This window comes from Bos javanicus, chromosome 5 (genome assembly GCF_032452875.1).
Source record: "Bos javanicus breed banteng chromosome 5, ARS-OSU_banteng_1.0, whole genome shotgun sequence".
Taxonomy (NCBI): Eukaryota; Metazoa; Chordata; class Mammalia; order Artiodactyla; family Bovidae; genus Bos; species Bos javanicus.
The window spans coordinates 113,151,978-113,179,378 of NC_083872.1; the positions used below are offsets into that span (position 1 = coordinate 113,151,978).

The window sequence follows — 27,401 nt, forward strand, 5'->3', positions numbered from 1 at the left end:
TCGGGTGTGGATAGCGCCTTATGGGAGTGCGCGTGTTTGCTAGACAGGAACGGGGCGCGCTGTGCGTGATGACGTAAGCGGCGTTGATTGGGTGCAAGAACAGGAGCTTGCGCGTGCTCGGCGCCCCGCCTTCCGCCCAAAATAATATCTTCCTCGAGGTCAAGGTAGGCGGGAAGTGGCTCTTCTCGTTTGTTGCTTTCTGGTCAGGGCTGATTTCATTCTACTTTGCCTATTCAGTCTTGCGAGTCCCCCGTAGCCTCGCCGTGGGGCGGTGTCAGCCAGAAGTGTGCAGACCCGAGGGAGTGGAGGAGACAGCCTCTGATCTTCGTTTCTTCCTCCGGAGAGAAGGCGGCACCTGGCCTTGGAGGGCAGCTTCGTTTGAGACCTCAGTGGGCATACCTGGCTGAGGAGTTGGGGGCGGGATGAGGATAAGTGGGTCTGCTAAAAGACGGAGTACCCTGGACTGGGAATCTCCAGTCCGGATGATGCCGGAGGCGGGACTGGACCACTGCGTCAGGCTACCCAAGCACACCCATTAGAGGCGTTATCCCGGGCCACCCCCCCTGAATCGTCCTTAAGGGATATAGCTCAGGAGAGGCTGCTTCAGGAATGGTCCCCATGCCCGTTTACCTTTGCATCTCAATTGCCAAGCACTCCAGGCAGCAGGATCCAGCATCCCCATTTCTAACAAGTAACCTGTAGCCTTTAGGACAGATCTCAAAGGAGCCTAGGAGTGGATAACTTTTAGGTTTAAATTTACTTTGTTACTGATCTTCGCTTTCTTTCACCTAGTGAGCAGTAACAACATGTCAGGGTGGGAGTCTTACTACAAAAATGAGGGTGATGAGGAAGAAGAACAAGAAGAGGGCCTTGAAGCAGGTGGTAAGTGACTTTCATTAACACGTACCATTGTGTGTGTGTGAAAGACTTTGCCTGCCTATCTCTGCTGGATGACCCTTGTTGCCTCCTGGCCCACCCTTCTTTCCCCAGAGAATCTCCAGTACTTTCCTCCCTTTGAACTTTGCAGAGCTGCTCTGAAAGTGAAAATGAAAGTTGCTCAGTCATGTCTGACTCTTTGCGACCCCCATGGACTATACAGCCCATGGAATTCTCCAGGCCAGAATACTGGAGCAAGCAGCCGTTCCCTTCTTCAGGGGATCTTCCCAACCCAGGGATCGAACCCAGGTCTCCCAGATTGCAGGCCGATTCTTTACCAGCTGAGCCACCAGGGAAGCCCTAGGCACTTTTATTCGGGTCCTGCTCTAGTCGATGGTACATTCCTTGTCTTAAACTTTTGCTGGGCACTGATAGATTGAGCTCCAATAAATTACACTGAAACATTGGTATTAAGGGTCACCTTAGGTGGCTCAGGTAAGACATTTCCTCACCCAGGAAAGAAGTTTTTCTCATTCTTGGACCTCAGTGCAAAAATGTTTTCACCCTACAATAACTGCAGCAACCAAAGAGTAAATGTTAGCAACACAGATACAAGAGTCATTCCCTCACCTTGCTGCTGCTAAGTCGCTTCAGTCGTGTCCGACTCTATGCGACCCCATAGATGGCAGCTCGCCAGGCTCCCCCGTCCCTGGGATTCTCCAGGCAAGAACACCTTAGCCTGGTGTTTTGGGAATATGTTCAGGCAACACAGTAACACATAGGCCAAAGGAAAAGAAACAAGGGTTGCATGTCTGTTGTTCAGTTAATAAGTTGCATCCAACTCTTTGCCACCCCGTGGACTACAGTATGCCAGGCTCCCCTGGTCTTCATTGCCTCTCAGAGTTCGCTCAGATTCATGTCCACTGCGGCAGTATGCTATCTAACCATCTCATCCTCTGCTGCCCGCTTCTCCTTTTGCCTTCAGTCTTTCCCAGTGTCAGGATCTTTTCCAGTGAGTTGGCTTTTTGCATCAGGTGGCCAAAGTATTGGAGCTTCAGCATCAGTTTTTCCAATGAATATTCAGGGTTGATTTCTTTTAGGAAATCATGTACTCTACATACTGGTTAATTTAAGTCCTGGGTAGAAAATGGTAAAGTATTTTTATTAAAAGTGAGAAATAAAAGAAATATAAAAATGAAAGATCTGTAATCTACATAATCTATCACCCTTACACAGCCATTACTAGCATTTTGGCAGTTAGCATATTTACTTCCTTTATCTTTCAGACTATATATTTCCTAAGTATATATAGTCTGTTTTTGTTTGTATCTGATTTTTGTATAATTGTAATTATAGTGCTTATATTTTTTCCCTTTAATTTATACTTTCAAAATTTATGTTTTTCAAAAAGAATTTTAAACATAACTGTGTGCCTTTTTTCTTTACTGTACTATAGATATATCTTTCCATGTAACTGCAAATATACCCTCTATGACTCATTTTAAATGTGTTGTGATTTTTTTCAGTTTACCTTCCTTTGGACATTTTAGTTTTCAGTTTCTTACTTTAATAAACAACATTGTGGAAATTTTTGCATAGGGTTTTTCCGTATCTTATTTTTTAATATAGATTCCTGAGAAGTAAAATTCATTGGCTCAAGGTAGAATTTTTCTTTAAGGTTCTTGACACATATTGCTATATTGCTTTAGCAAAGATGGGAAAATGAATTTATTGCATTAGGAAACAGCATAGTCAAAAGGGAGACAACCAGATATATGTCTTTTTATGAAAAACTCAACATCACCTATAATGTAATTATGCCAGAAAAAAAGAAAGAAATAAACCCAAATCCGATGAAGTCTCTATAGGTCCTTTGTGGAAAAGACAGAACTATGTTAATCTACATCAAAAGAATGTAGTCAAGCAAAATCCAGAAGGTGGAAAACTATATGACATAATATCTAGGTTCTTTGGCAAATAAATTATAAGAGACAAAAGACAGAGGGGCTGTCCATGGATTAAGAGGCTTTAAAAACTGGTGTTTTTTTTGTTTTTTGCTTTTAAGTCAAAACCAGTGTGTAGGAATGTTGGCTTGGATGATTAAACTATAAAGAAAAATAATGAAAAATGACAACCAAAGTCAGGATGGTGGTTACTCTTGGGAGGAAGATGGGTGTTAAAATTGGAAGGGGACCTGGAGAGGGCTTCAGGGGTGACTGGCAAGATTCAATTTCCTGATGTGGTGTTGATTTTAAGAATGTTTGCCTTTTTTTTTTTTGGTTGCATTGCGTGAGCATGGCTTGCCAAATCTTAGTTCTCTGGCCAGGGATTGAACCCGTGTCTTCAGCAGTGAAAGCATGGAGTCCTAACCACTGGACCACAAAGGAATTCCCTAGGGATGTTCATCTTATAATAATTCATCAGGTTATAGTTTTGCTTAATGGGCTTTTTTCTATTTGTTTTAGTATGAATAATAAACATGATAAATGTGAAACAACCGCAAATATTTCCTTCAAAATTTTTCCCCCCACAGGAGATTATTCATATTCAGGAAGAGATAGTTTGATTTTCTTGGTTGATGCTTCCAGGGCCATGTTTGAATCTCAGGATGAAGATGAATTGACTCCTTTTGACATGAGCATCCAGGTGAGACTACCTTTTCATTAAATTAAACAAACAAAAAAGTATTAACACCCCTTTAAAAAATGTGCACTCTTAGAAAAGTTTGTTTGGATTGATAAATGGTGGTTAGCCTCCTAGGATGGCTACCTACACTTGCAGCTGAAAAAGAGTACCAAGAGTTGGAGAGCAGGCCCATTTTATTTTGGGTTTGAACTTCTGACCCTGGGAATACATTGCTCCCACCTTCTGTGTTAGCTCTGGTAGTAGAAGTGGGCTCCTTTTTCTCTAGAGATGTTTGTGTAAAGGAAGGAAACAACTTCCAACAGTTATGCTGTGAGATAAGCCCTTTTGTAAGTAATTATGTGAAATCTGAGTATTACTTGTGATTGTGGAAGATTATGACAACAAGAGGACAAACAGCCTAATTTTTATTTATTCATTTTATTTTGGTCGTGCTGGATCTTCATTGCTGCACGCGGGCTTTCTGTAGTTGCAGCGAGGCGGGGCTCCTCTCTATTTATGTTGCGAGGGCTTCTCACTGCGGTGGCTTCTCGTTGCAGCACACGGGCTCTAGGTCATGCAGGCTCAGTAGTTATGGTACACTGGCTTAGGCGATCCTCGGGATGTGGGATCTTCCTCCACCAGGAGCTGGACTCATGTTACCTGCATTGGTAGGAGGATTCTTTTGTTTGTTTGTTTAATATTTATTTATTTATTAGGCTGCGTTGGTCTTAGTTGTGGCACTCAAGCTCTCTAGTTGTGCACATGAACTTAGTTGCTCCATGGCATGTGGGGTCTTAGTTCCCCTACCAGGGATGGAACCCATGTCCTTTGTATTGCAAGGCAAATTCTTTTTTTTTTTTCTTTTTTTTTAATGTTTGTTTAAACTTTTATTAAGAAACTAAAGCAAAAAAGAATTTCAAAAAATTAATATACAGAATTCTAATTTTAACAAATAAGAAATCTACACCAAGAACTAAATAGCAGAGTTTAGCGATATTCAAGAATAAAGGGGAATGGCTACAATGCATTCACAGTCACTATTTTTTCCTTACAAGCCTCAGATTTGGACAGGATACAAAAATTTGGACAGGATACAAAAATTTTTCTCATCTATCTTTTGTTATTATAGCCTATAAATTCAGAGAAGGTGTTTTCGTCCTGTAGCATATATGCAATATGCAATTCCCTGCCTACTGGGTTTGATGACATGGGTATACAGATGAATACATCAGAGATTCCTTCTTAATGTGTTTAAGGAAGATAAGACATGAACAAATAATAAATATGAATACATTTATACAAGTTATAAAGTAATACAGCATGAGTTAAGTATAGATAAATACAAAGACTAGGAAACTTTAAGGAAGAAGAGATTACATTCAGCTAGAGAAACTGAGGAATGCTTTATTAGAATAACATTTGGGTTGGGTATGGGCTGTTCCTTCTCAGAAGGCTTTATAGTGGTTCTGACTGTGGTGATCTTGATTTCTAGAAAGTAATCTCAATACTGATCTTTAAAACTCAAGTTTCTATCAAACTGTTCATTTTTTAAAGCGATCAAAAATATAAATATTACAGTCTATATAAACAGCAGTTTGAGGACATAAATAAAAAGTTAATTATAATACCTACTATGTGGGTTAGGGCCCTATTATTTTCAAAACTCTCTCTGATCAAATCATATCTAAAAGGCAGAAGATGCCTAATCATAGAACCACGATTTTTAAGTATTCAACTGAGCAATACCTACTTGCTTTACATGCCTTGTCAAATGTATATCCAAAATTACAGGAATAAGAATGAAGGAGATGAAATCAGTGGTTTAACATTCAAAAGTCAGATAATGAAAAAATAATGGCAACTAAGAAATGATATATATTAACCACAGAACTCTTTGTATGAAAAGTTTTAATGAATTGTGAACCATTGACCATTACAGACTTTAAACCTTAATATTTCTTCTTTCCTGTGTGAAACCAGATAATTAAACCAGTCTATCTCAAGTATGACAGAAGACCATAGTATGAATAAGAGTAATGTTTTCTTACCCATCGCATGCTTCACTAAAGTTAAGAACCAAAGAGAGTGCTCCTAGTTTCCCAAGTCAACAGAGCAGATCCAATTACACATTTCTTCCTGATCACAGTTTCAGTTGAAATACAACAAATACAACTTTGCCTTTCAATAGCACTTTTTATCCACAGCACAAGCACTTTCCCATTATTTTCTTCTTTACCCTCAATATCCTTGTGAGGTAGTGAAGGGAGGGAGCAAGGATTTTTTTTGCAGATGAGAAAACTTAAGTTGTATTTTGATCAGTGGTTCTCAGCCTTGACAACATACTGAAATCATCTAGGAAGTTTTTTAAAATCCTTATGGTCATGTCATACCCCAGACCAACAAGAGAATCTTAGGGTATGGCACCCAAATATCAATATTTTCCAAAATGCATATGACTCCAAAGTATAGCTAAGGTTGAGAACCACTGGTTTAGATTATTTATATTTAATATTCAGACATAACTGTCTTCTACTTAAGTGCTCTCTCAGTAGCAGTGAAAAAGAGACTCCATTTCCTCAAACACTGTAACAGTTTGTCTTAGTATTCTGTACAACTACTCTTGGTATCCAGTAACAATTTACCCGGATATAAAGGAAAGCTCCTTACTCCCCTGACGCTCATGCTAAATAAGAACCTCCATTTTATAAAATTTGCAAATCAGATATTAAAGAATTTAAATCTCTGAGAGAAGAATGGCTTTTTGTTAAATATTTAGGCAATTATTTGATTCTAGGTTCAATATGCAATAACCATGTGTTTCTGTTTTTCACTCAGCACCTTCAAAACTTTGTTACAAATGAATGTTCACTAATAAGACAAAACGTAAGATATAAAAAAAGCTCTGAGCAAAAGCTCTTGGAATTGATCATATCCCAATCTAGTTTTCTAATTAGTTCAATATTTATCCTGAATTAGGTCTCTTCTTTAGGTAAATTTTAAACTTTGCCAAACTGAGTTGTTCCACACCAAGAAAAAATGCATTTCTGTAGCAGCTATATTCTCTAATACATTTAACATATAATTTCACTCTGTAGTATTAAATATGGTTTCTAGGAAGTTTCTTCCTTGATGTGGGTATCAAAAAGGACCTTTTACAGATTTCACCTTTAAGCAACATACCAAATATACAATAAATACTTGTGTACACTTTTTAGGTGGCAAAAATGAAATCTTTGCTCATGACTGAAATCCCTTGCTTCGTGGGAGTACTAATAATATTAACTCTCAAGGAGCAACCCAAGAACCCCAGCCAACTGCTTGCTGTCCCTAACTTTATTAGATGCAAAACAAAATATGCATATAGCATATTTGTATTTGTATTGCAAGGCAAATTCTTAACTACTGGACCACCAGGGAAGTCCCTGGCAGGAGGATTCTTATCCACTGTACCACCAGGGAAGCCCCGGACAACCTAATTTAGAAATGAGCACAAGACTTGAATATACATTTCTTTAAAGATGTTCAAATGTCCAAAAGCACATGAAAAGATGCTCGACATCTTTAGGCATTAGAGAAGTGCAAACCAAAACCAAAATGAGGTATCATACCCACTAGAACTGGTATAATTGAAAAAAAAAAAGAACAATAGGAAGTGTTGGCGAGGATGTGGAGAAATTGGAACCCTCATACGTTGCAGGTAGGAATAGGAAATGGATCAGCTGCTGTGGAAAACAGTTTGGCAGCTCCTCAGAAGCTTAAACATAGACTTATTATTTGACCTAGGAGTTCCCCTCCTGAGTATTTACCCAATTAAATAAAAAACAGCTTCTCAAATCCTGATTCTGCCACTTACCAACTGTATGATATTAAGAGAGTTGCTAAAGCTCTTATATATTTTCTCATCTGTAAAATGGAAATAATAATAGTACCTGCTGTGTCAAATTATCAGAATTAAATATTTTCATTTTTTAGATTGAGATGTAATTTACATAACAAAATTAGGAAGTAATTTCATAACCATTTTGAAGTATACAATTTTAAGGTATTTAGTCATTCATGTCACCACTCCCTATCTCATTCTAAAACTTTTTGAATGGATAAACAAAATGTTTATATATAGGCAGTTCAGTTGCTCAGTTGTGTCGTACTCTTTGCAACCCCATGGACTGCAGCACGCCAGGCTTCCCTGTCTATCACCAACTCCCAGAGCTTACTCAAACTCATGTCCATCGAGTCAGTGATGCCATCCAGCCATCTCATCCTCTGTCATCCCCTTCTCCTCCCACCTCAATCTTTCCCAGCATCAGGGTCTTTTCCAGTGAGTCAGTTCTTCACATCAGATGGCTAAAGTATTGGAGTTTATATATAGGTGGAATATGATTGTTGTTATTTAGTCACTAAGTCGTTCTGGCTCTTTTGTGACCCCATGGATTGCAGCCCATCAGGCTCCTCTGTCCATGGAATTTTGTAGGCAAGAATACTGGAGTGGGTTGCCATTTCCTTCTCCGGGGAATCTTCCTGACCCAAGGATAAAATCTGAGTCTCTTTCATTGGCAATCAGATTCTTTACCACTGAGCCACTGGGGAAGCCAAATGGACTGAAGCCATAAAAAAGAATGACGTACTGATACAAGCTACAAGGTGATTGAGCCTTGAAAACATTAAGTGAAAGAAGCCAGGCAAAATGTCACATACTGTATGTTTGCATTTATATGAAATACAGAATAGATAATGCGCAGAGAATGCAGGTGGCTAGTTACCCCAGGCTGGAGGGGGAGGGAAGAATGGGGAGCAACTTCTTAATGGGTATGGGGTTTGCTTTTGGGATGATGAAAATTTTTGGTAACTGTTACAGATAGAGGTGGTGGCTGTACAACATTGTGAGTATTAATTGAACACTGAATTGTTCACTTTAAAATAGTTAGTTTTGTTATGTGAATTTCACCTCAATTAAACATGTTACTATCCCTTCACAGAGAGGAATTTCTAAGGATTTATTATATATCTTGTTTCTCATATTTTTGCAGTTGGGAATCAAAGAGAGGTTTCTCATGTTCTAATTTCTATACAAATAGTTCTTTCAGTTGACAAGTCAGAATATCTTGCATCTAAAAAAAAAGAATAAAAACAATTTTGAACTTTAAAGCAGTGGTTTTCAGTCTTTAACCTACATCATGCAGGGCTTGTTGACACAGATTATAGGACCTCACCCTGCAGTCAGAATTTCTGCTTCTGTGGGTCTAGAGCAGAGCCCAAGAATTTGCATTTCCAGGGCCTTCCCTGGTGGGGCAGTGGTCATGGTTCCACTGCAGGGGGCTCATGTTTGATCCCTGGTTGGGGAACTAGATCCCACATACAGAGACCAAAAAGAAAAGAAAATGCTTGTCCATCGAAGTTCCAAGGTGATGCCAGTGTTTGGAGATCACTCCTTGAGGAACACTGCTTTAACATTTTTTGGATCACGGGCCTCTTTGGAGATGTGATGAAGGCTATATACCCTCTGCCCCAAAATGATACACTTACAGTGTATGTAAAAAGATTGCTATGTGTAATTTCACAGGGCTCAGTGAAACGGGAATACCTAGAGAACCCAGAAAGAACTGCTATATTATGCAGTGAATAAGTGAAACATTCACAGATGAACATAATGTATTTGATAAGGAGCAATGAAAAAACATTTACTTACATTCTATTTTAGTTTGTATGTGCTGTGTATGTGGTTTATTTTAGAACATGAAGAAACCCTCACCAGATTTTTGTAGATGTTTGTAGAGTGCGCAAAGAATAGATTAAAATATTTATAGAAATGATTACCTTAAAGATTTTAATTGTCTTTAGACTTAATAAATAAAAAATTTAAATTTAAAAAATGACTACTTGCCATGAAGATTACTGTCAATGACTAGATATGCCATATATAAGTTCTGCATTCCAGGAGAGAGTTACTAAGGAGGAAGACCAGGTAGAGTCTCAAGCAGGATATGGAGGGGGGTTCCCAGGGTTGGTTTATTCCTCACCTTTGCAGAATCAGAAACTTAATTTTGTCAGCGTCCCTAGAATTATAGGCCACAAGGACTAACGCACTTATAAGACACTGATTTATCAGATGCTGGCTTTAGTTTAAATGGATGGCTAGAACTTTCCTGGAATACTGATGTCTTTAAATGTATAATTAAGCAAATTTTATTTCAAAAAATGCTGTTGGTAGTTACAGATTTATTTTAGGTCACATATACTTTTTTTTTTTAACATTTTTAAAATTTATTTATTTTTGGCTCTCTGTGTCTTCATTGCCTGCAGGCTTTTCTCTAGTTGCAGAGATTGGGGGCTACTCTCTAGTTGGGGTTCTTGGGCTTCTCATTCTTCTGTTACAGAGCGTGGGGTCTAGGTGCGTGGGCTTCAGTAGTTGTGGGGCACAGGCCTACTTGCCCACAGCATGTGGGATCTTCTTGGACCAGGGGTGGTACCTGGGTCCTGTGCATTGGTAGGTGGTTCTTAACCACTGGTGCTGGTGGTGGTTTAATCGCTAAGTCATTAACCGCTGGATCACCAGGGAAGCCCCCAGTTCACATATACTTAACATTTGCTTAAATTTTATACATGTATATTTTGTTTCTTGGTATCAGGCTACTAGAGAAATGATAAAATGGCCTGTCTAGACTCAGCCAATTAAGTAAATGACATCATTGGGACTCAAATTCTGGTTTTCTGATTCTGCTGCTGCTGCTGCTGCTAAGTCACTTTAGTCGTGTCCGACTCTGTGCGACCGCAGAGACGGCAGCCCACCAGGCTCCCCTGTCCTTGGGATTCTCCAGGCAAGAACACTGGAGTGGGTTGCCATTTCCTTCTCCAATGCATGAAAGTGAAAAGTGAAAGTGAAGTCGCTCAGTCGTGCCCGACTCTTCGCAGCCCACCAGGCTCCTCCATCCATGGGATTTTCCAGGCAAGAGTCCTGGAGTAGGATGCCATCGCCTTCTCTGTTTCTAATTCTAGTGCTGGGCTTTTATTTATTTATTTCTATTTCCCTAGAGTTTCCTTCCTGGGTATATACCTGGTTTCAATTCTCTGATTGATTATGGTAGGAACTGCTTATACTTCTGTGTTTATCGCAATCTGCTTTTGTTATTATAATGTCAATGGCCAGCATCCTCACTGGTTTGTGAGTTGCCTGAAGATAGGAGTCACGCCTTGCTCTAAGGCCATGTACAAACTCAGCAAACACATATTGAGTGCTCTACTATGTGTCAGGCGCTTGTGGAGCTTAAGTTTAGTGGTAAATAATATTAATTGAAATTTTGCTTTTTTTTTTTTTTTCAGTGTATCCGGAGCGTATACACCAATAAGATCATAAGCAGTAATCGAGATCTCTTGGCAGTGGTGTTCTATGGTACCAAGAAGGACAAAAATTCAGTGAATTTCAAAAATATTTACGTCTTACAGGAATTGGATAATCCAGGTCAATAGTATTCTGTGATCAACTTTTCCCTTTTACATGAGAAGGGACAAGGGACATGCCATGCACAAGAAGGGCTGTGGAGGAGGAAGCAATGACATCTTGACTGGGAGTACGCTTTCCTGCACAAGGGGGTTCTTCCTGGGATGTGGACCTTTGTTGCATGGGTTAATCAGCTCTGGGTGAGAAAGAGACCGTAGGCCCTTCTGTTAGTTTTGTAAGTGTGGCCACTGACACCGTTCTGACTTTTCTGCCCATTTAACTCCCTGTCTCTGATCAGGTGTTAAACGAGTGCAGGAGCTTGACAAGTTTAAGGGGCAGGAGGGGAAGAAATATTTCCAAGACCAAATTGGCCATGGATCTGATTACTCCTTAAGTGAAGTGCTGTGGGTCTGTGCCAACCTCTTCAGCGACGTCCAGTTCAAGATGAGCCATAAGAGGATCATGCTTTTCACCAATGAAGATGACCCCCACGGCGATGACAGTGCCAAAGCCAGCCGGGCCAGGACCAAAGCTGGGGATCTCCGGGACACAGGTTGGTATTCTCATTCTGTTTTTGTTTTTTTTTAACAGCTCCATTACAGCTCAGTTTTATTCAGCAAACAAAGGATAGTACACCCTTTCCCCAAAGGAGAGGCCCCCAGTCTTTAATTAATTTATTTGATCACACCGTGTGGCTTGTGGGAATCTTAGTTTCCCAACCAGAGATTGAACTCATGCCCCCTGCGATGGAAGCGTGAAGTCTTAACCATTGGACCACCGGGGAAGTCCCTTCCATTGTTTTTTTTTTTTTTGGTCATTGTTTAATTGCCAAGTCATGTTTTATTGCTTCTTTATAGCTGATGTCAAATATTTGCTTTTCACCCTTCAGAGGAAAATGAAAAGATAAAATGAAGCTAGGGGAGACCATTATGTAACATTCCCAGTAAAAATGGCCAGGCCATTAGCTGTCTGAAGGACTCTACCAGAGCGAGCTTTTCTTGACTGCAGTGCCACCACAAATGCTGGTTCTTTGAATAACTTTTCTGAAGTCGTTAGAGCAGCTGATCCCCTTAACTACTTTCTCTCAGTCCTGAAAGTGTTTATTCTTAATCTAGTCTTTGGAAGCATTTGTTTAGCATATTTGAACTTAACTGAAAAAAATTCTCCCTTGTTGGAAATTATTTCCCCTCATTTTTGTCTGTCCTCGCCCCAGGTATCTTCCTTGACTTGATGCACCTAAAGAAACGTGGAGGCTTCGACATATCCTTGTTCTACAGAGATGTTATCATAGCAGAGAATGAGGACGTAGGGATTCACTTTGAGGAGTCTAGCAAGCTCGAAGACCTGTTGAGGAAGGTTCGCGCCAAGGAGACCAGGAAGCGTGTGCTCTCCAGGTGGGTATTAAGCCTGGGTCAGCACCTTCAAGGCCCCTAACTAATCATAAGCCCATGCATGGCTTTGACCTTCTTGGCAACTTAGCTTTGGGTTGTACCAGCTCTGGGTTATACCACTGCCTCACTGTGTTCCTCTTAGAGAAATGTGCTTTATTTCAGGATGACACAAGCTATTTGCTTTTCTTTCTCTAGACAGAGCAGGTATGCTGTTTGTCCGAAGTAACACACCTCTCCTTTGGGGTAAACAACTGTGGCCTAACGATGTCCCTGGGTGCACTCTGTAGAACATTGTCAGTTTCTTCTCCTCTGTAGATTGGGGATAACAATCGTACCTCGTATAGAACAAAAACCCAATGCATGTTAATTATTATCATTGTTGTTGTGGTATTCTAGTTTCTTATTAAAAATGAAAAAGGGAAAGTGTTATTTGCTCCCTCATGTCTGACTCTCTGGGATCCCCTGGACTGGAGCCCACCAGGTTCCTCTGTCCATGGAACTCTCCAGGCAAGAATACTGGAGTGGGTTGCCATTCCTTTCTTCAGGGGATCTTCCAGACCCAGGGATTGAACCTCGGTCTCCTGCACTGCAGGCGTATTCTTTACCATCTGAGCCATGGGAACCAGAGCGTTGGATTATCTTCTTTTAGAGAAGTTAGGATTAGAATCCTAAAGCCTCTTCAGTGTTTCTTACTGAAGAGCATCAGACTTCTTCACATGTTTTCCTCAGTAGAGAAGAATGAGACCATTGGTAGATTTGGAGCTGTTTTCAAAAAATTACAATTCTACTAGAAAACCCATGAAGTTTTTTAAGGAAACCAAGATGCAGCTCTTTGCTATAGTTATAGTTTTGTCGTTGGTCTCTCTTTTCCTCCAAGAAAAGAGGGGGGAAGTTTCTCTTTTTCCTCAAATAAGCACCCTGTCACCTCCCCCTCTTCCTGAAACAGTGGAATATTGTTACTACTACAGTTTGGAAATCTAACATATTGGTGGAAGTGGCAGGGAGGATGAAACAGTGGTTGAAGGTAGGTTATGGAGTCAGATTGACTTGAATTCTAGTCCTGGCCCCTTTGCTGTGTGGCCTGGGGTAAATCATGTAGCTTCTCTGAGCCTCAGTAAAATGGGAGCAAAAACGGTTCCTCCTTAAAGGACTGCTGTGATGATGAAAAGGAATAACGTAATTATAAACGATAGCTAGTCTTACTATTTTGTGAAAGAGTCATTATAGGATACTGATATGAATAATAATAAATTGGAGCTATTTGAGAACTAATTGCCTAAGGCTTAGAAAATTATTACACTTACCCTTGCTATAATAAAATAACGTAATTATTTTACTGCATGATTATTATGTGCCAGGCACCGTCCTGAGCTCTTTGTCTCCAGACTCTCAGGAACAAGTCTGATGGCTTGAGCCTGGACCAGATGTGCCCATCCTTTGGTCAGGGTAGGGCACGGTACTTTGCTGGACATTTTCCCAGAGCAATAGGGAAAGGGAGATTTCTCAAAGAAAAATTGGGGTTTCATGGTTAAAAGAAGAGGGAAGATATACCAGACAAGCAGAAAGCACAGATAACATAGTACTTACAGGGTTATGATGATGATTAAATGAGAGAATAGCTGTAAATTGATTTAGTAAATGGCTAGACTCAATTTAAAAAATCATTACAATACATTCTTCTCATTATTTTAAGGAGTTAATAATATGTTCTGAAACTAATTTTTTGTGATACAGACCCTGAGAAGTATTACAGCAAACTCCATTGTATTATTAAAATGCTTTATGTTTGTATTCAAAGAGCTTGAATTGTTGGACGGGATGAAACAAATCAGGGCTTGGGAGCCATGAAGGTATTTTAGATAGGAAAGTATAATCTTTAAGTCCAAATTAAAAAATTTTTCTCTCCTTCAGGTTGAAGCTTAAACTCAACAAAGATGTCGTGCTCACTGTTGGCATTTATAATATGGTCCAGAAGGCTTACAGACCTCCCCCAGTGAGGCTTTATCGTGAAACCAATGAACCAGTGAAAACTAAGACCCGGACATTTAATGTAAATACAGGCAGTTTGCTTTTGCCTAGTGACACCAAGAGGTCCCAGGTAGGTCTTCCTTCTTAACTGAATTTTGTCCTGTTGAACTGTTGAGGAGGGAGACAGGATCAGTCTAACCAGTTAAATAACTTTCACGTGTGCATCTTTCCAGCCAAGTTGTTGTCATTACCCTTTGGAATATGGCATCTGGATCAGTAATACCTTAGGGGCTAGAAAGTTAGAACCAGTTATTTGAAAGAGAGGTCAGTGAAAACTTCAGCCCTCTATCACTCAGCACGTGCTGCTCTGAGTCTTAACAGTCTAATTCCTTGCTCAGTACCATGGCAGAAAGGGTTTTATAGTTGACTAGGTAGGCGCGTTGTGTGTACTCAGTCATGTCCAACTCTTTGCAACCCATAAACTGTAGCCCACCATGGCTCCTCTGCCTATGGGATTTCCCAGGCAGGATTACTGGAGTGGGTTGCCATTTCCTACTCCAGGGAATCGTCCCGACCCAGGGATCAAACCCAAGTCTCTTGCATCTCTTGCATTGGCAGGCAGACTCTTTAGCACTGTGCTATAGGGCTTCCCTAGTGGCTCAAGTGGTAAAGAACCCGCCCGCCAATGCAGAAGACCAGGTTTGATTCCTGGGTTGGGAAGATCCCCTGGAGAAGGAAATGGCAACCCATTCCAGTATTCTTGCCTGGGAAATCCCATGAATAGAGGAGCCGGGTGGCTGTTGTTCATGGGATCACAAGAATTGAACACAACTTAGTGACTAAGCAGCAACAAAGGAGATGAGTTAGGGAAAGTGTGAAGTGTGTTAGATGTGAAGCGTACTATTTTTTTAGGGAGAGGGTTGTTGTTTTTTTTGCCAAACTAACCACAGTTTCTTCTGTGCTTTGAAATGATACGTGCATGCCTTTCTTAATCTGAAAGACAGACTAAGAATGTAGAACATTATGTCTCATCCTCTCACCTTTGTTTAATCTGGAGAAGGATTTTAATTTATTCGGCTATGCTGGGTCTTAGTTGCAGATCTTTGATCTTCCTTGTGGCATGAAGGATCTTCTGGTTGTGGCACGGAGGATCTTTATTATTTAGTTGCAGCATTCAAACTATTATTAGTTGTGGCACGTGGGATCTAGTTTGCTGACCAGGGATGGAACCCAGGCCCCCTGCATTGGGACTGTAGAGTCCTAGCCACTGGACCACCAGGAAAGTCCTAATATTCTGTTAATTTCTGCTATGTGGCAAAGTGATTCAGTTATATAAAGGGCTTCCCTGGTAGCTCAGGTGGTAAAGAATCCACTGGTAATGCAGGAGACCCGGGTTTGATTCCTGGGTCAGGAAATTCCCATTCCAGTATTCTTGGGATTCCCTGGTGGCTTAGTCGGTAGAGAATTCGCCTGCAATGTGGGAGACCTGGGTTCAGTCCCTGGCTTGGGAAGATCCCCTGGAGAAGGGAAAGGCTACCCACGTCAGTATTCTGGCCTGGAGAATTTCATGGACAGAGGAGCCTGGCAGGCTACAGTCTATGGGGTTCCAAAGAGTCAGACACAACTGAGCAACTCTCACTTTCATATATATATATATATTTTTTTTTAATATATATATATTCTTTTCCATTATGGTTTATCTCAGCATGTTGAATATAATACTTCCCTGTAGAAAGGTTTAATATCTAAAATTAAAGTTGAATGAGTCATCCTTTCTTTTTAATTATGCAAAATGTGGGAGAGCACTTTTGCATAAGTTCAAGACATAGGAGGATCAACTAAGTGACTAAAATTAGATATTATTTTGATTCAACCCTTGAGATGTTTTTTAGAGCACAAATTTCAGGCCAAAGTGTCTTGCCCTACTTTCCAGAAGGAGAAAATGACAAATTTCCCCTTCTATTTTGCAGGTAGCTTAGCTTTCCATATTGGTTTATTGATAGGCAGTACCTCTTCTGGTTTCTGAGTTTCTTTCTTGATTCATTGTGCCTACAAGAAAAATCTTTTAAGAGCTCTGTTTTGTTTTGTTTTTTTTTTAAATAAAACTCAAATTTGATTGTTACTAATTTCTGTTACAAATCACATATTTAGGATCCAAATGCAAATGTTGACATTTGAAAGTGTAACAGGTAGTAACAGATGTTTGAAAGAGATGTGTGTGTGTCTGTCTGTGTGTGTGTCTGCCTCCCATATTAACTGAGACCTCTCACAGTACCTGACATAGATCCTCTCAATGAATAGGTAAGGTTTGAGCATCCTTTTTGCGTCAGCGGGTGGTGCTGAGAGTTTGTTGTTGTTCACTAAGTCGTGTCCAACTCTTTGCGACCCCGTGGACTGAGAGTTCAGTACACGTTATGACATGAGGGAAAGCATAAATGCTTAAAGAGCCAGGCCTTTAGCGCCAGATGTGGTTTGGTTTGAGGCCCAGTTCACTTGTATAACCTGGAGCAAGTTAGTAACTATTGAGCGTCAGTACACTCATCTGTAAAGCAGAGTTTTTAACATTTACCGCCTGAAGTACCATTTCACGCCAGTCAGAATGGCTGCGATCCAAAAGTCTACAAGCAATAAATGCTGGAGAGGGTGTGGAGAAAAGGGAACTCTCTTACACTGTTGGTGGGAATGCAAACTAGTACAGCCACTATGGAGAACAGTGTGGAGATTCCTTAAAAAACTGGAAATAGAACTGCCTTATGATCCAGCAATCCCACTGCTGGGCATACACACTGAGGAAACCAGAAGGGAAAGAGACACGTGTACCCCAATGTTCATCGCAGCACTGTTTATAATAGCCAGGACATGGAAGCAACCTAGATGCCCATCAGCAGATGAATGGTTAAGAAAGCTATGGTACATATACACAATGGAGTGTTACTCAGCCATTAAACAGAATACATTTGAATCAGTTCTAATGAGATGGATGAAACTGGAACCTATTATACAGAGTGAAGTAAGCCAGAAAGAAAAACACCAATACAGTATACTAACGCATATATATGGAATTTAGAAAGATGGTAACAATAACCCTGTGTACGAGACTGCAAAAGAGATACCGATGTATAGATCAGTCTTATGGACTCTGTGGGAGAGGGAGAGGGTGGGGAGATTTGGGAGAATAGCATTGAAACATGTATAATATCATGTATGAAACGAGTCGCCAGTCCAGGTTCGATGCACGGTACTGGATGCTTGGGGCTGGTGCACTGGGACGACCCAGAGGGAGGGTTGGGGTGGGAGGAGGGAGGAGGGTTCAGGATGGGGAATGCGGGTATACCTGTGGCGGATTCATTTTGATATTTGGCAAAACTAATACAATATTGTAAAGTTTAAAAATAAAATAAAATTTAAAAAAAAAACAAAAACAAACATTTGCCGCCGAGGAAGTTGTTATAGATGATAAACTGGGTGGTAAAAGTGCAGCCTGGTCAGCCCTCAATAAGTGTCCGTTCCTATTGGCAGGAGGAAGGTGCTTCCTGCCCCTTAGAAGAACGCCGGTTTTCACTTGCTAGTGTCACGTAGCGACCATTTGCGTCTCTGCATAGCCTCTTTACATGGCTCTCGTCGTTCCCTTTCTATAGACCTATAGTCATCGCCAGATTGTATTAGAGAAAGAGGAAACGGAAGAGCTTAAGCGGTTTGATGAACCAGGTTTCATTCTCATCGGTTTCAAGCCCTTGATGATGCTGAAGAAGCACCATTACCTGAGGCACTCCCTGTTTGTGTACCCTGAGGAGTCCCTGATAAATGGTAAGGGGCACGGGCCACGGGTAAACGAAGAAGTGACGTAGAAGGCAGTTTACCGAGCAGCATTTCCCAAATGGCTGCCGCTGGAAACTGTATAGGAGGCGTTACTGGGTGTTTTGAAAGTGTTTCATGCTCAAATAAATTTTAGAAACATGGGACTAAAGAAAGATTTCTTTAGGACCTACAGTACACTGACACATATTGTGAATATCCAGGAGGGGATATGAAATTAGCATATTTAAAACTTACTTGCTTTGAAATTCTTTCTTGGAGGCATTGGATAGGGAGTTTGGGAAAAACAAAACACAAACCTGGCATCTTCTTTAGTGTTGCAATTAGAAATGCATGAACTTGACCACTGGACTGATGCTGAAGCTGAAACTCCAATACTTTGACCACCTGACGCGAAGAGTGGACTCATTGGAAAAGACCCTGATGCTGGGAAAGATTGAAGGTGGGAGGAGAAGGGGACGACAGAGGATGAGATGGTTGGATGGCATCACCGATACAATGGGCATGAGTTTGAGTAGGCTCCGGGAGTTGGTGATGGACAGGGAGGCCTGGCATGCTGCAGTCCATAGGGTTGCAGAGTCGGACATGACTGAGCAACTGAATTGAACTGAACTGAACTTGGCCACTGGGTTTATCTGTCCAGACCTATATTCCTCTGTGCTATAACTAATGAACCCCCTGGATCTGGACCTGACTGGTATTCATTAGCAACTCAGGCTTATATCATTAGCCTGCTGCTGCTGATAAGTCACTTCAGTCGTGTCCAACTCTGTGCGATCCCATAGACAGCAGCCCCCCAGGGTCCCCCGTCCCTGGGATTCTCCAGGCAAGAACACTGGAGTGGGTTTCCATTTCCTTCTCCAATGCATGAAAGTGAAAAGTGAAAGTGAAGTCGCTCAGTCGTGTCCGACCCTCATCGACGCCATGGACTGCAGCCTTACAGGCTCCTCCGTCCATGGGACTTGGCAGGCAAGAGTCCTGGAGTGGGGTGCCATTGGCTTCTCCGATCATTAGCCTAATGACAGTGAAAGTGAACTGACATCAGTAATTCACATTCCTAAGTGGAATATTTGATGCTCCCAATCTCTTACTCCTTTCCTTTTTGTGCCTCTGCTCCCCCAACTTTTCTCTCTGCTCTGGGTCCATCACCCCTGACCTATTTAAGTGTCAAAAGTCCTTTTAAGAAAATGGAAGAGAAACTGTAGGCTTATAACTTGGGCTAAGAGGGAAGAAAGGAGGAGACACCTTTAGGATGTAGAACCCTGGGATGTTTGTTTTCCAGGGAGCTCAACCCTGTTCAGTGCTCTGCTCACCAAGTGCCTGGAGAAGGAGGTTATGGCAGTGTGCAGATACACACCGCGCCGAAACAGCCCGCCTTGTTTTGTGGCCTTGGTGCCACAGGAAGAGGAGCTGGATGACCAGAAAATTCAGGTGGCTCCCCCAGGTAGGTGGAAGAGGTGATTTCAGGGCTTTTGAACTCGGCTTAGGCTTTGGAATCACTCATGGGATACCAACTCAGACTGGCCAAAGCAGAGTCTCTAGGAACGGAGCCTGGAAATTTTGTATTTATAAAGGTTGCTGTTGTTGTTAGTCATGAAGTAATGTCTGATTCTTTTTCAACCCTATGGACCGTAGCCCGACAGGGTCCCCTGTCCGTGGGACTCTCCAGGCAAGAACACTGGAGTGGGTTGCCATGCCCTCCTCCAGGGGATCTTCCTGACCCCGGGGATCTAACCCATATCTCCTGCATTTCAGGTGGGTTCTTTACCCAGTGAGCCAACTGGGAAGCCCTTTTATAAGGTTGCATAGGTGAATTTGAAGAGCAGCTGGAGAAGGCTATCATATGTGGTTGTGCAGTACACAGCATGTACAACTGTACAAGGCAGCTCTGCGGCCAGGGTTGAGAATTAACTACATAGGGACTATTCATGGGTTATTGTCATAAGTTCATGGGGTCTCACAGATATCACATTCTTTACTAAAAACCATTGTTTGATACCCTGGTAATGTTTAATAGTCGATTTATCTCCTGCGAACAAGGCAGTGAGGTATAGAGGAAAGATTGGGTTTTGAAGTCAGATTTTATCTTATACTTAAGTGTCTGAAGTAAGACACATAAGTGTCTTTTTGAGGTCCTTCTCTGCCACCTGTTAGCTTGCCAACTTGGGCAAATAATTGAACCTTCCTGTTTATGTTCCTTCTCTGCAAAGATGAGAATTCTGGAATACTTTTCTCTCAAGGTTGCTTCACATTTGAAATAAGTTAATAAACATATAAGTGCCTAGCCCAAGGCAGCCTACTACTGTCGATGGTAGTCATTGTTCTTCATTAGCTATGCTAATAAAAATGATAAAGGAAGTCTTTGAACGTGTTAATATTTCTAACCCTGGTCATCAGAATGCTCAGGAACAGCTTTTATGTCAGTTCTTAAGCTGTAGTCTCAGCTCTGTGCTCCTGAGGGGGTGAGGCTCTTCAAGCCCCATTTCTCCATTGCCAGCAGGCTGTCAGGGAGACTGTCAATAGTGGGCGCTAGAGGGAGACATTAGTGCTGGGGAGAGCTAAGAGGCTTGCTCCTTCCTTTTGCTTGGACCTCTTGGCATTGCCAGCAAGGGCTCTTCACCTGGGTTTCAGTCTCTGGATTTTTCAGTCTTTTTGAAACCCATCAGTAATAGGAGAGGGATCAGCCTGATAACCCTTACCTCTTCCCGTTTAGTATGTGTTGAAGGCGGGGGAACAAAGGGGAGAGGTTGAAGCTCAGAGGAGAGGCTGATGGTGGGGTGTAGCCCTCCAGGGAGGGGCACTTTCCACCTGGCTCTGGGTGTAGGGAAAAAGCTGGAGGCTGGAAGCTAGCTTGGAGGGGACATGGACCGGAACAGGAAGTACCTGAGAAGGATGGTGGCTCAGGTGACACTGGCCAGAACAGGAAGTACCTGAGAAGGAACTCTCCTGCTTTCAGGCCTCCCTTTTGAAGACGCTGAAGGGAGTCTGCTAGGTAGATGCTCACAGGAATCAGCTGATAAAGAAGAAATGGGGTTTGCAGGGTGTCAGCCCCAGCAGGAAAAAAAGAAAGTGAAGTCGCTCAGTCATGTCCGACTCTGCGTCCCCGTAGGCTGTAGCCCACCAGGCTCCTCCGTCCATGGGATTTTCCAGGCAAGAGGACTGAGTGGGTTGCCATTTCCTTCTCCAGGAGATCTTCCTGACCCAGGGATTGAACCCAGGTCTCCCGCATTGTAGGCAGATGCTTTACTGTCTGAGCCACCAGGGAAGTCAGCCCCAGCAGCACAGGACACAAAAGGGTGAATCAGGGCTGAGAGAAAAACGACGACTCGGTGACTGAAGCCTTTTATTAGATCAAGTCTCCGAAGACGTACCTTTCTTCCTCAGGCTTCCAGCTCGTCTTCTTGCCCTATGCTGATGACAAACGGAAGGTGCCCTTCACTGAAAAAGTCATGGCCAACCCAGAGCAGGTAGACAAGATGAAGGCTATTGTTCAGAAGCTCCGCTTCAAGTACAGGCGAGTGATGCATTATTCACAGGCTTTCTTCTGGAACTGCCTCTTGAGTTGAAGGTCTAACTGGAGTTTCAACTTAAACACAGACCAAGAGAATATGATTTTCTAATTTTCCATTAACTGATGGTTTATAACTCTTTAGAAGCTATGCAGAGAGTGAAAGGTCTTATATTGAAACTCCGGAATTGTGCGAAGTGTTTATAGCTTTTGTGACCTTGTGAGTGTTTATGACCTGTTGTGCTGAGAAAGCCAGGTTAGTTAGTTGAGTTTGCTCAACAAAGCAGCAGTAAGAAGGTTCTTGGATGGCCTTCTTCTTGATTGTTGTCACACAACGAGTAAAAGTAAGTAAACCCAGTGTCAACTGTTGCAAGGTTAAAAGGATGATTATATCATTCAAGTTACTCCCCGTCACACGCACGTAGACCATCTCGCAGAACCCTCCATTCCATCTTTTGTCTCTGGGCTACTTCTGGGCAAACTGACCTTCCTCCTTCAAAGGAAACCTGGTATAGTCCTTTATTGGGCAAATGGAAGCAGTGTTAAGATTCTACCACGTGCCAGGCACTGTTCTAGATACAGTTCCTACAGTGTCTCATTTATATAATTCAATGGCATTTTCATAAGAACCTGCTCATTTTACAGATGAAACTGAGGCTTAGAGGAGTGAGGCAACTTGTCCAGATTCACCCAGCTAAAAGGAACGGGAGCCAGGGTTCAAGTCTAGGACTGTATGCCTCTAGGTTCTTTCTCTTTTTACTCTCATGTTGCTTTTGAATGTGGTAAAAGAAACTGTCAAGTTCATTATCTCCTCAGCGCCTATCATCCGTCCTTCATCTTTTCTCTGTACCTGCCTCCCCTGGCCCTGCCTCCTCTATTTCTGTCTCTGCCCACAGCTGCCATTGTCAGACAGATAGGTGGGTATTGTTTTGCTTTTAAGTTCACTTTTGGATCTTTAGCATCAGACAATAAATTGAAAATTGGGAAGAAAGAGGTTGATTCAAGAGAGAAAACTCCCAGCTGTTTTACCCTGGGTGTATTTCTCAGCTGACCTTGGGCCTGCACTGTCTCAGCTGAGTTTTTATTTTTGTTTTTTAAATATTTACATCTTAACTTTAAAAATTTATTCATGGTACTGTTTTAACAGAAGTGACAGCTTTGAGAACCCAGTCTTGCAGCAGCACTTCAGGAACATGGAAGCCTTGGCGCTGGATTTGATGGAGCCTGAGCAAGCAGTGGACCTGACATGTAAGGAGGCCATAACCGAGCTGAGAAGTTCTTTTCATGGGAGGCTTTCATGTTAATTCTTCCTGCTCCAGTGCTATGCATGCATTTCCTGGCAGCCTGTGAGTACTTGACCTTGTTGTTTAGGGCATCTCTGCTTGAGAGATTTTCTAGACCAGCTTAGATTGCCTGGGAACAGATCTGGCCAGTTCCGCAGTAAAAGGTGGAGAAAGTGCCAGGCTTCTGAGACCCATCTGTGAAGTAGGCCACCCATGACTCCGTGTTGGTAAAAGTTAAAAACAACAGTCTGTACCATTTACTGAGTGCTTGCCGTGTGCCGGGCACTGTTGTCCAGTGTGTTGACTCGTTTATTCCTGATGACAGTGAGGTGGGTGCTGTTACTATCCTTGGTTTGCAGAGAAGGGAGTGACTTGCCCCAGGCACCAAGTAGTAGTGGTGGGTGGGTCTAGGTTCGGAATCCTGTGAGCTGGCCCAGAGCCCTTGCTCTGAACCGCTGTGCCCACTGCTGCTGCATCAGATGGCATGCTCTGCCTTCGGAAAATGTACCTCGTTACCCAGCATGGAGATCTGCCTGGCCTCTGAGCTCCCTGCTGGCCCCTGTCTGGATTGTGACTCTCTGATGTATTTCATAGGAGGATGCATGACATTTAGCGATGTCAGTAAATCCCCAGTGGAAAACAGGTTGGATTTAATAAAGACTCTAGATAGCGGTTGAAAAGATCAGAACCATTAGTTTGGTCTTCTTGGCTTCCCAGTTATTAATGTTCTCTTTCATATTAGACAATAGGAGCCAGCCTTACAAGCATAAGCGTTATTGGACCTGGGTCATGGTGGTGACTATCAGCTGGGCCTGGCATGCCCCTGAACCCCCACCGCTTCAGGCTTCTCTCTCACCCTCCTTCAGTTCATACTCTGCACAGCTGGCCTGCAGGGAGATCCAAAATGTCAGTCTGAACATGTCGCTCAGACTGGTCCTGCCCTCCTCATACTCCACCTGCAAGCTGTGTCACCTGCTGTCTCTCATTCCCGTGCCTTCTGCTGAGACTGGACTCAGCTTGCCAGACTGTCCGCACAGAGTCCTTCTGACCACTGCCCCGCCGTGTTCCCGCATGCCTGTATGGCCTCTTCCTTCACGGCACTGCCGGACTCTGCTGCATTTGTGTCTTCACCTCCTCCTCCTCCCGCCTGGCCTGTAAGCCCCGAAGGCAGGGACTCTTGTTGAATCCCTTGGCTCTAGCCCTGTTCTCAAGTCTGCCCCTTCTCTGCTGTTTGACCTCAGCAAAGTAATTTAACCTCTCGAATTTCCACCTCTGTAAAATGAGGAGAGATTGTTAGGAGGAGTAAATAAAAATAATAGTAAGTTTAAAGCATTTAAGAGAGTGCCTGGCTGTTGTGCTCATTAAGTGCAATTGTTAGAAGCTACTTGGTAAATGTTAGACTTTCAGTGAACATTTTCGTGGCCAGGTGAGCTGCCTCCTGGAGCCTTCATACACCTCCCCGTCTCAGCAATGCCGTATTTTCTTCTCTGGTCCCTGTAGATTTTGACTGGGCAGAGGCTGGGCTTGTGACTCACCAGGCCACCCTTCTTGTGTTTTTATTTTCTAGTGCCCAAGACTGAAGTAATGGATAAAAGACTGGGCTCCCTCGTGGATGAGTTTAAGGAACTTGTCTACCCACCAGATTATAATCCTGAGGGAAAAGTAACCAAGCGAAAAAAAGGTAAGGAGCTGGGCATGGATGTTCAGTAGGTTTCTTTTTTTTTTTTTTGGCCGCACTGCACAGCTTACAGAGCAGACTGCCTGTGTTTTCACCTAGAAGTTTTGTGGTTTCAGGTCTTACATTTAAGCCTTTAATCCATTTTGAGTTTTTTTTAAAGTATGGTGTAAGAAAATAATTGATTCTTTTGTGCATAGTTGACCAGTTTCCCCAGCACCACGTATTGAAGAGGCTGTCTTTTCCCCCTATTCTTGCTTCCTTTGTCATATTTATTGCCCGTGTAATGCAGGTTCATTTCTGGACTCTATCTGCTTCACTGATTTATGTGTCTGTTTCAGGGCCAGTACTATATTTGATTACTGTAGCTTTGTAGTATAGTTTGAAAGTATAATTGCTTTTTGAATAAAGAAAGGAAGGAAGGAATGACTTGCTCACCCAGAATGATCAGGAGTTTGGAGTGAACTGGTAAGACTCATGACCTTTAACTCCCTCCTAGATGTGATACTTTCTAAATTTTGTGTATAACTGAAGCTGCCTTATCAAGACACCCGTCTTCCCCAACGTGTGCTAGGTGGGCATCACAGCTCTATGGAAGATGGTTAACTGCTGCCCTGATGACGTGAGGGCCCCTGTGCCGTATAGCTGGGATCCCACTGGTAGCCTTTCCAGTCACTCCCACCTGACCTCTGTCCTCAGATGATGAAAGTTCTGGAAGCAAAAGGCCCAAGGTGGAGTTGTCCGAAGAGGAGCTGAAGGCCCACGTCAGCAAGGGCACACTGGGCAAACTCACCGTGCCTGCCCTGAAGGAAGCCTGCAGGATGTACGGGCTGAAGGGCGGGCTGAAGAAGCAGGAGCTGCTCGATGTCCTCACCGAGCACTTCCAGAAGGCCTGACCGGAGAGCACACAGCCAGCCAGCCTTCCACAGTGCAGCCAGGCTGCCCAGTTTTGTTTTTGTCAAGTCAAAACCTTTTGTCTCCTGATCCAGGACGAGTCCGTGTGACAGAAGTCAAGGACTTTGTTTATGAGACTTTCTGTTGCCATGGAGACAGCCCGCCTTCTCACTTTGCTGTGTCTTACTCTACTGTCTGAATAAAGAGCCTATCTTTGTACTATATATTGTTCTATAGAATAAAAGAAAAAAGATGTCTCCTTTGCATCCAAAGATGCCATTGGCTGTGAGCTTTACTTTCTCTCCCATTGGGAATGCGTTTCCTCACAACGGAAACAAGAAATATCAGTGAGGGTAGGGAAGAGTGTGACAGTTATGGACACATGAACATGCTTTAGGGATGATGATCCTGCTGCTGCTGCTAAGTCACTTTAGTCGTGTCCGACTCTGTGCGACCCCACAGACGGCAGCCCACCAGGCTCCCCCGTCCCTGGGATTCTCCAGGCAAGAACACTGGGGTGGGTTGCCATTTCCTTCTCCAATGCATGAAAGTGAAAGTGACATCGCTCAGTCGTGTCTGACCCTTAGCGACCCCATGGACTGCAGCCCACCAGGCTCCTCCGCCCATGGGATTTTCCAGGCAAGAGTACTGGAGTGGGGTGCCATTGCCTTCTCCAATGGTGATCCTAGTCATCGTTGGTTATATTTTGATCCTCTGTTTTCCCACTTGTTTTCCTTTACATGTGTCATATTAAGATCTAAAGATCAGATTTCAGGAGTAATAACAAGGTAACTTGTCTAATTCTTGTACCACTTGCTTCACGAGTACATACCAACTCCCCTACTCTTGTTGTATTTTCTTAAGATGACATTCAAGTATGTGAAGGAGAGATACGCATTTTCTGTTGCCCTGAGAATTTGGGTTGCAGTGTAAGTGAAATGAGTTATTCCTGTAATTTTTCAGGGGAGCTGTAGGAAGTTCAAGAAGATAAGGAGAGGTTTGATGGAAGAATGGAAAAAGCAGGGGTCCTTGGATCAGGAAAAGGGGAAAAGGAGGGGAGGGATCTCTCCGTGTCCCTCGTACCTTCCCACCTTTATCCTCCCTGCCCCTTTCCTTGTTCTCTGTGCAGTTACTGCTTTTGAACAATTAGCCTGAGAGAAGGAAGGAAAGCACCTGAAAGGGTTTTTATCCTCTGAGGATGGCTTGTAGGTCCTGTGTCTTTGAGACTAGAATGAGCATCTCATGAGGTGAGTGTAGGAAGGGTCAGGTTACTCTTGGAAGACGTTTTCAGTTTTGGATTCTTTGCTCTAAGTTTTATGGATTTTCTCAACTTTTTTTTGCTTGTGTTTGTTTGGAAAGGAGATGTTATATTCTTGTTTGGATTTCTTTCCTTATCTCGGGGAGAGGGAAAATAATTACCCAATTAGATTCCTTTGAGGATACAGCAAGATAATGTGAAATCATTTAACATAAGTGTTCATTCTTGTTGCTGGGAAATAAGACCACCCCTGTTAAATGACACATTCTTGGAAAACTCTGGGTTCTAGAGAAGGTTACTAATACCACAGAGGTAGATCAAAATCAGGCTGGTCATCTCAAGTAGGAGGGTAAGAATGAGTGCCACCGCTTGCTGGGCCTTTGCTTTCAAGCTGGTGAGAAGGAAATTTAATGAGTCCTAGGCTTTTCTATGCACACCTGCAGGCCCGTAGGGTCCTTTTCCTCCGTTTGGTTTACAAAATGGAGAGAAGGGTTCAAGGGTCAAACAAAACATGGGTAATGTGAATGATGTTAGAAAAATAACCACTGAGGTCTGTGATAAAGAGCAATTGTGTGATCTCTGTTTCTCTGTAGATTAATGATGCTTGCCTTCTCTGCTGTGGAGCTCCTGGGAGAAAAACCGTTATGTCCAAACATAATTTGGTTGGGCTCT

At 42.6% G+C, this 27,401-nt stretch overlaps 1 protein-coding gene across 5 annotated transcripts; it reads left to right on the plus strand.

Annotated features, from left to right (window-relative positions):
* Positions 1-58: 58 nt before the first annotated feature.
* Positions 59-25,743, plus strand: XRCC6 (X-ray repair cross complementing 6). Of its 5 annotated transcripts, none has more exons than XM_061418665.1 (13): positions 59-164; positions 793-882; positions 3,410-3,522; positions 10,819-10,957; positions 11,235-11,489; positions 12,150-12,330; positions 14,239-14,425; positions 17,934-18,102; positions 19,394-19,555; positions 21,496-21,625; positions 22,767-22,867; positions 24,470-24,583; positions 25,277-25,743. In XM_061418665.1, exons 2-13 carry the CDS (start codon positions 807-809, stop codon positions 25,471-25,473), a joined length of 1,824 nt encoding a protein of 607 aa, XP_061274649.1. In that variant the 5' UTR covers positions 59-164; positions 793-806; the 3' UTR covers positions 25,474-25,743. The 5 variants fall into 5 exon arrangements, with proteins under 5 accessions (XP_061274649.1, XP_061274650.1, XP_061274648.1 ...); XM_061418666.1 differs by having other exon boundaries at positions 150-202; XM_061418664.1 differs by lacking the exon at positions 59-164 and adding an exon at positions 209-389.
* The last annotated feature ends 1,658 nt before the right edge of the window (positions 25,744-27,401 follow it).

Excerpts from the sequence above, each read along its gene's own strand:
- XRCC6 (XM_061418664.1), top strand. Across the intron at positions 18,103-19,393 it reads TGAGGAGTCCCTGATAAATG|GGAGCTCAACCCTGTTCAGT; the intron begins GTAAGGGGCACG and ends TTTGTTTTCCAG. Across the intron at positions 22,868-24,469 it reads GCAAGCAGTGGACCTGACAT|TGCCCAAGACTGAAGTAATG; the intron begins GTAAGGAGGCCA and ends TTTATTTTCTAG.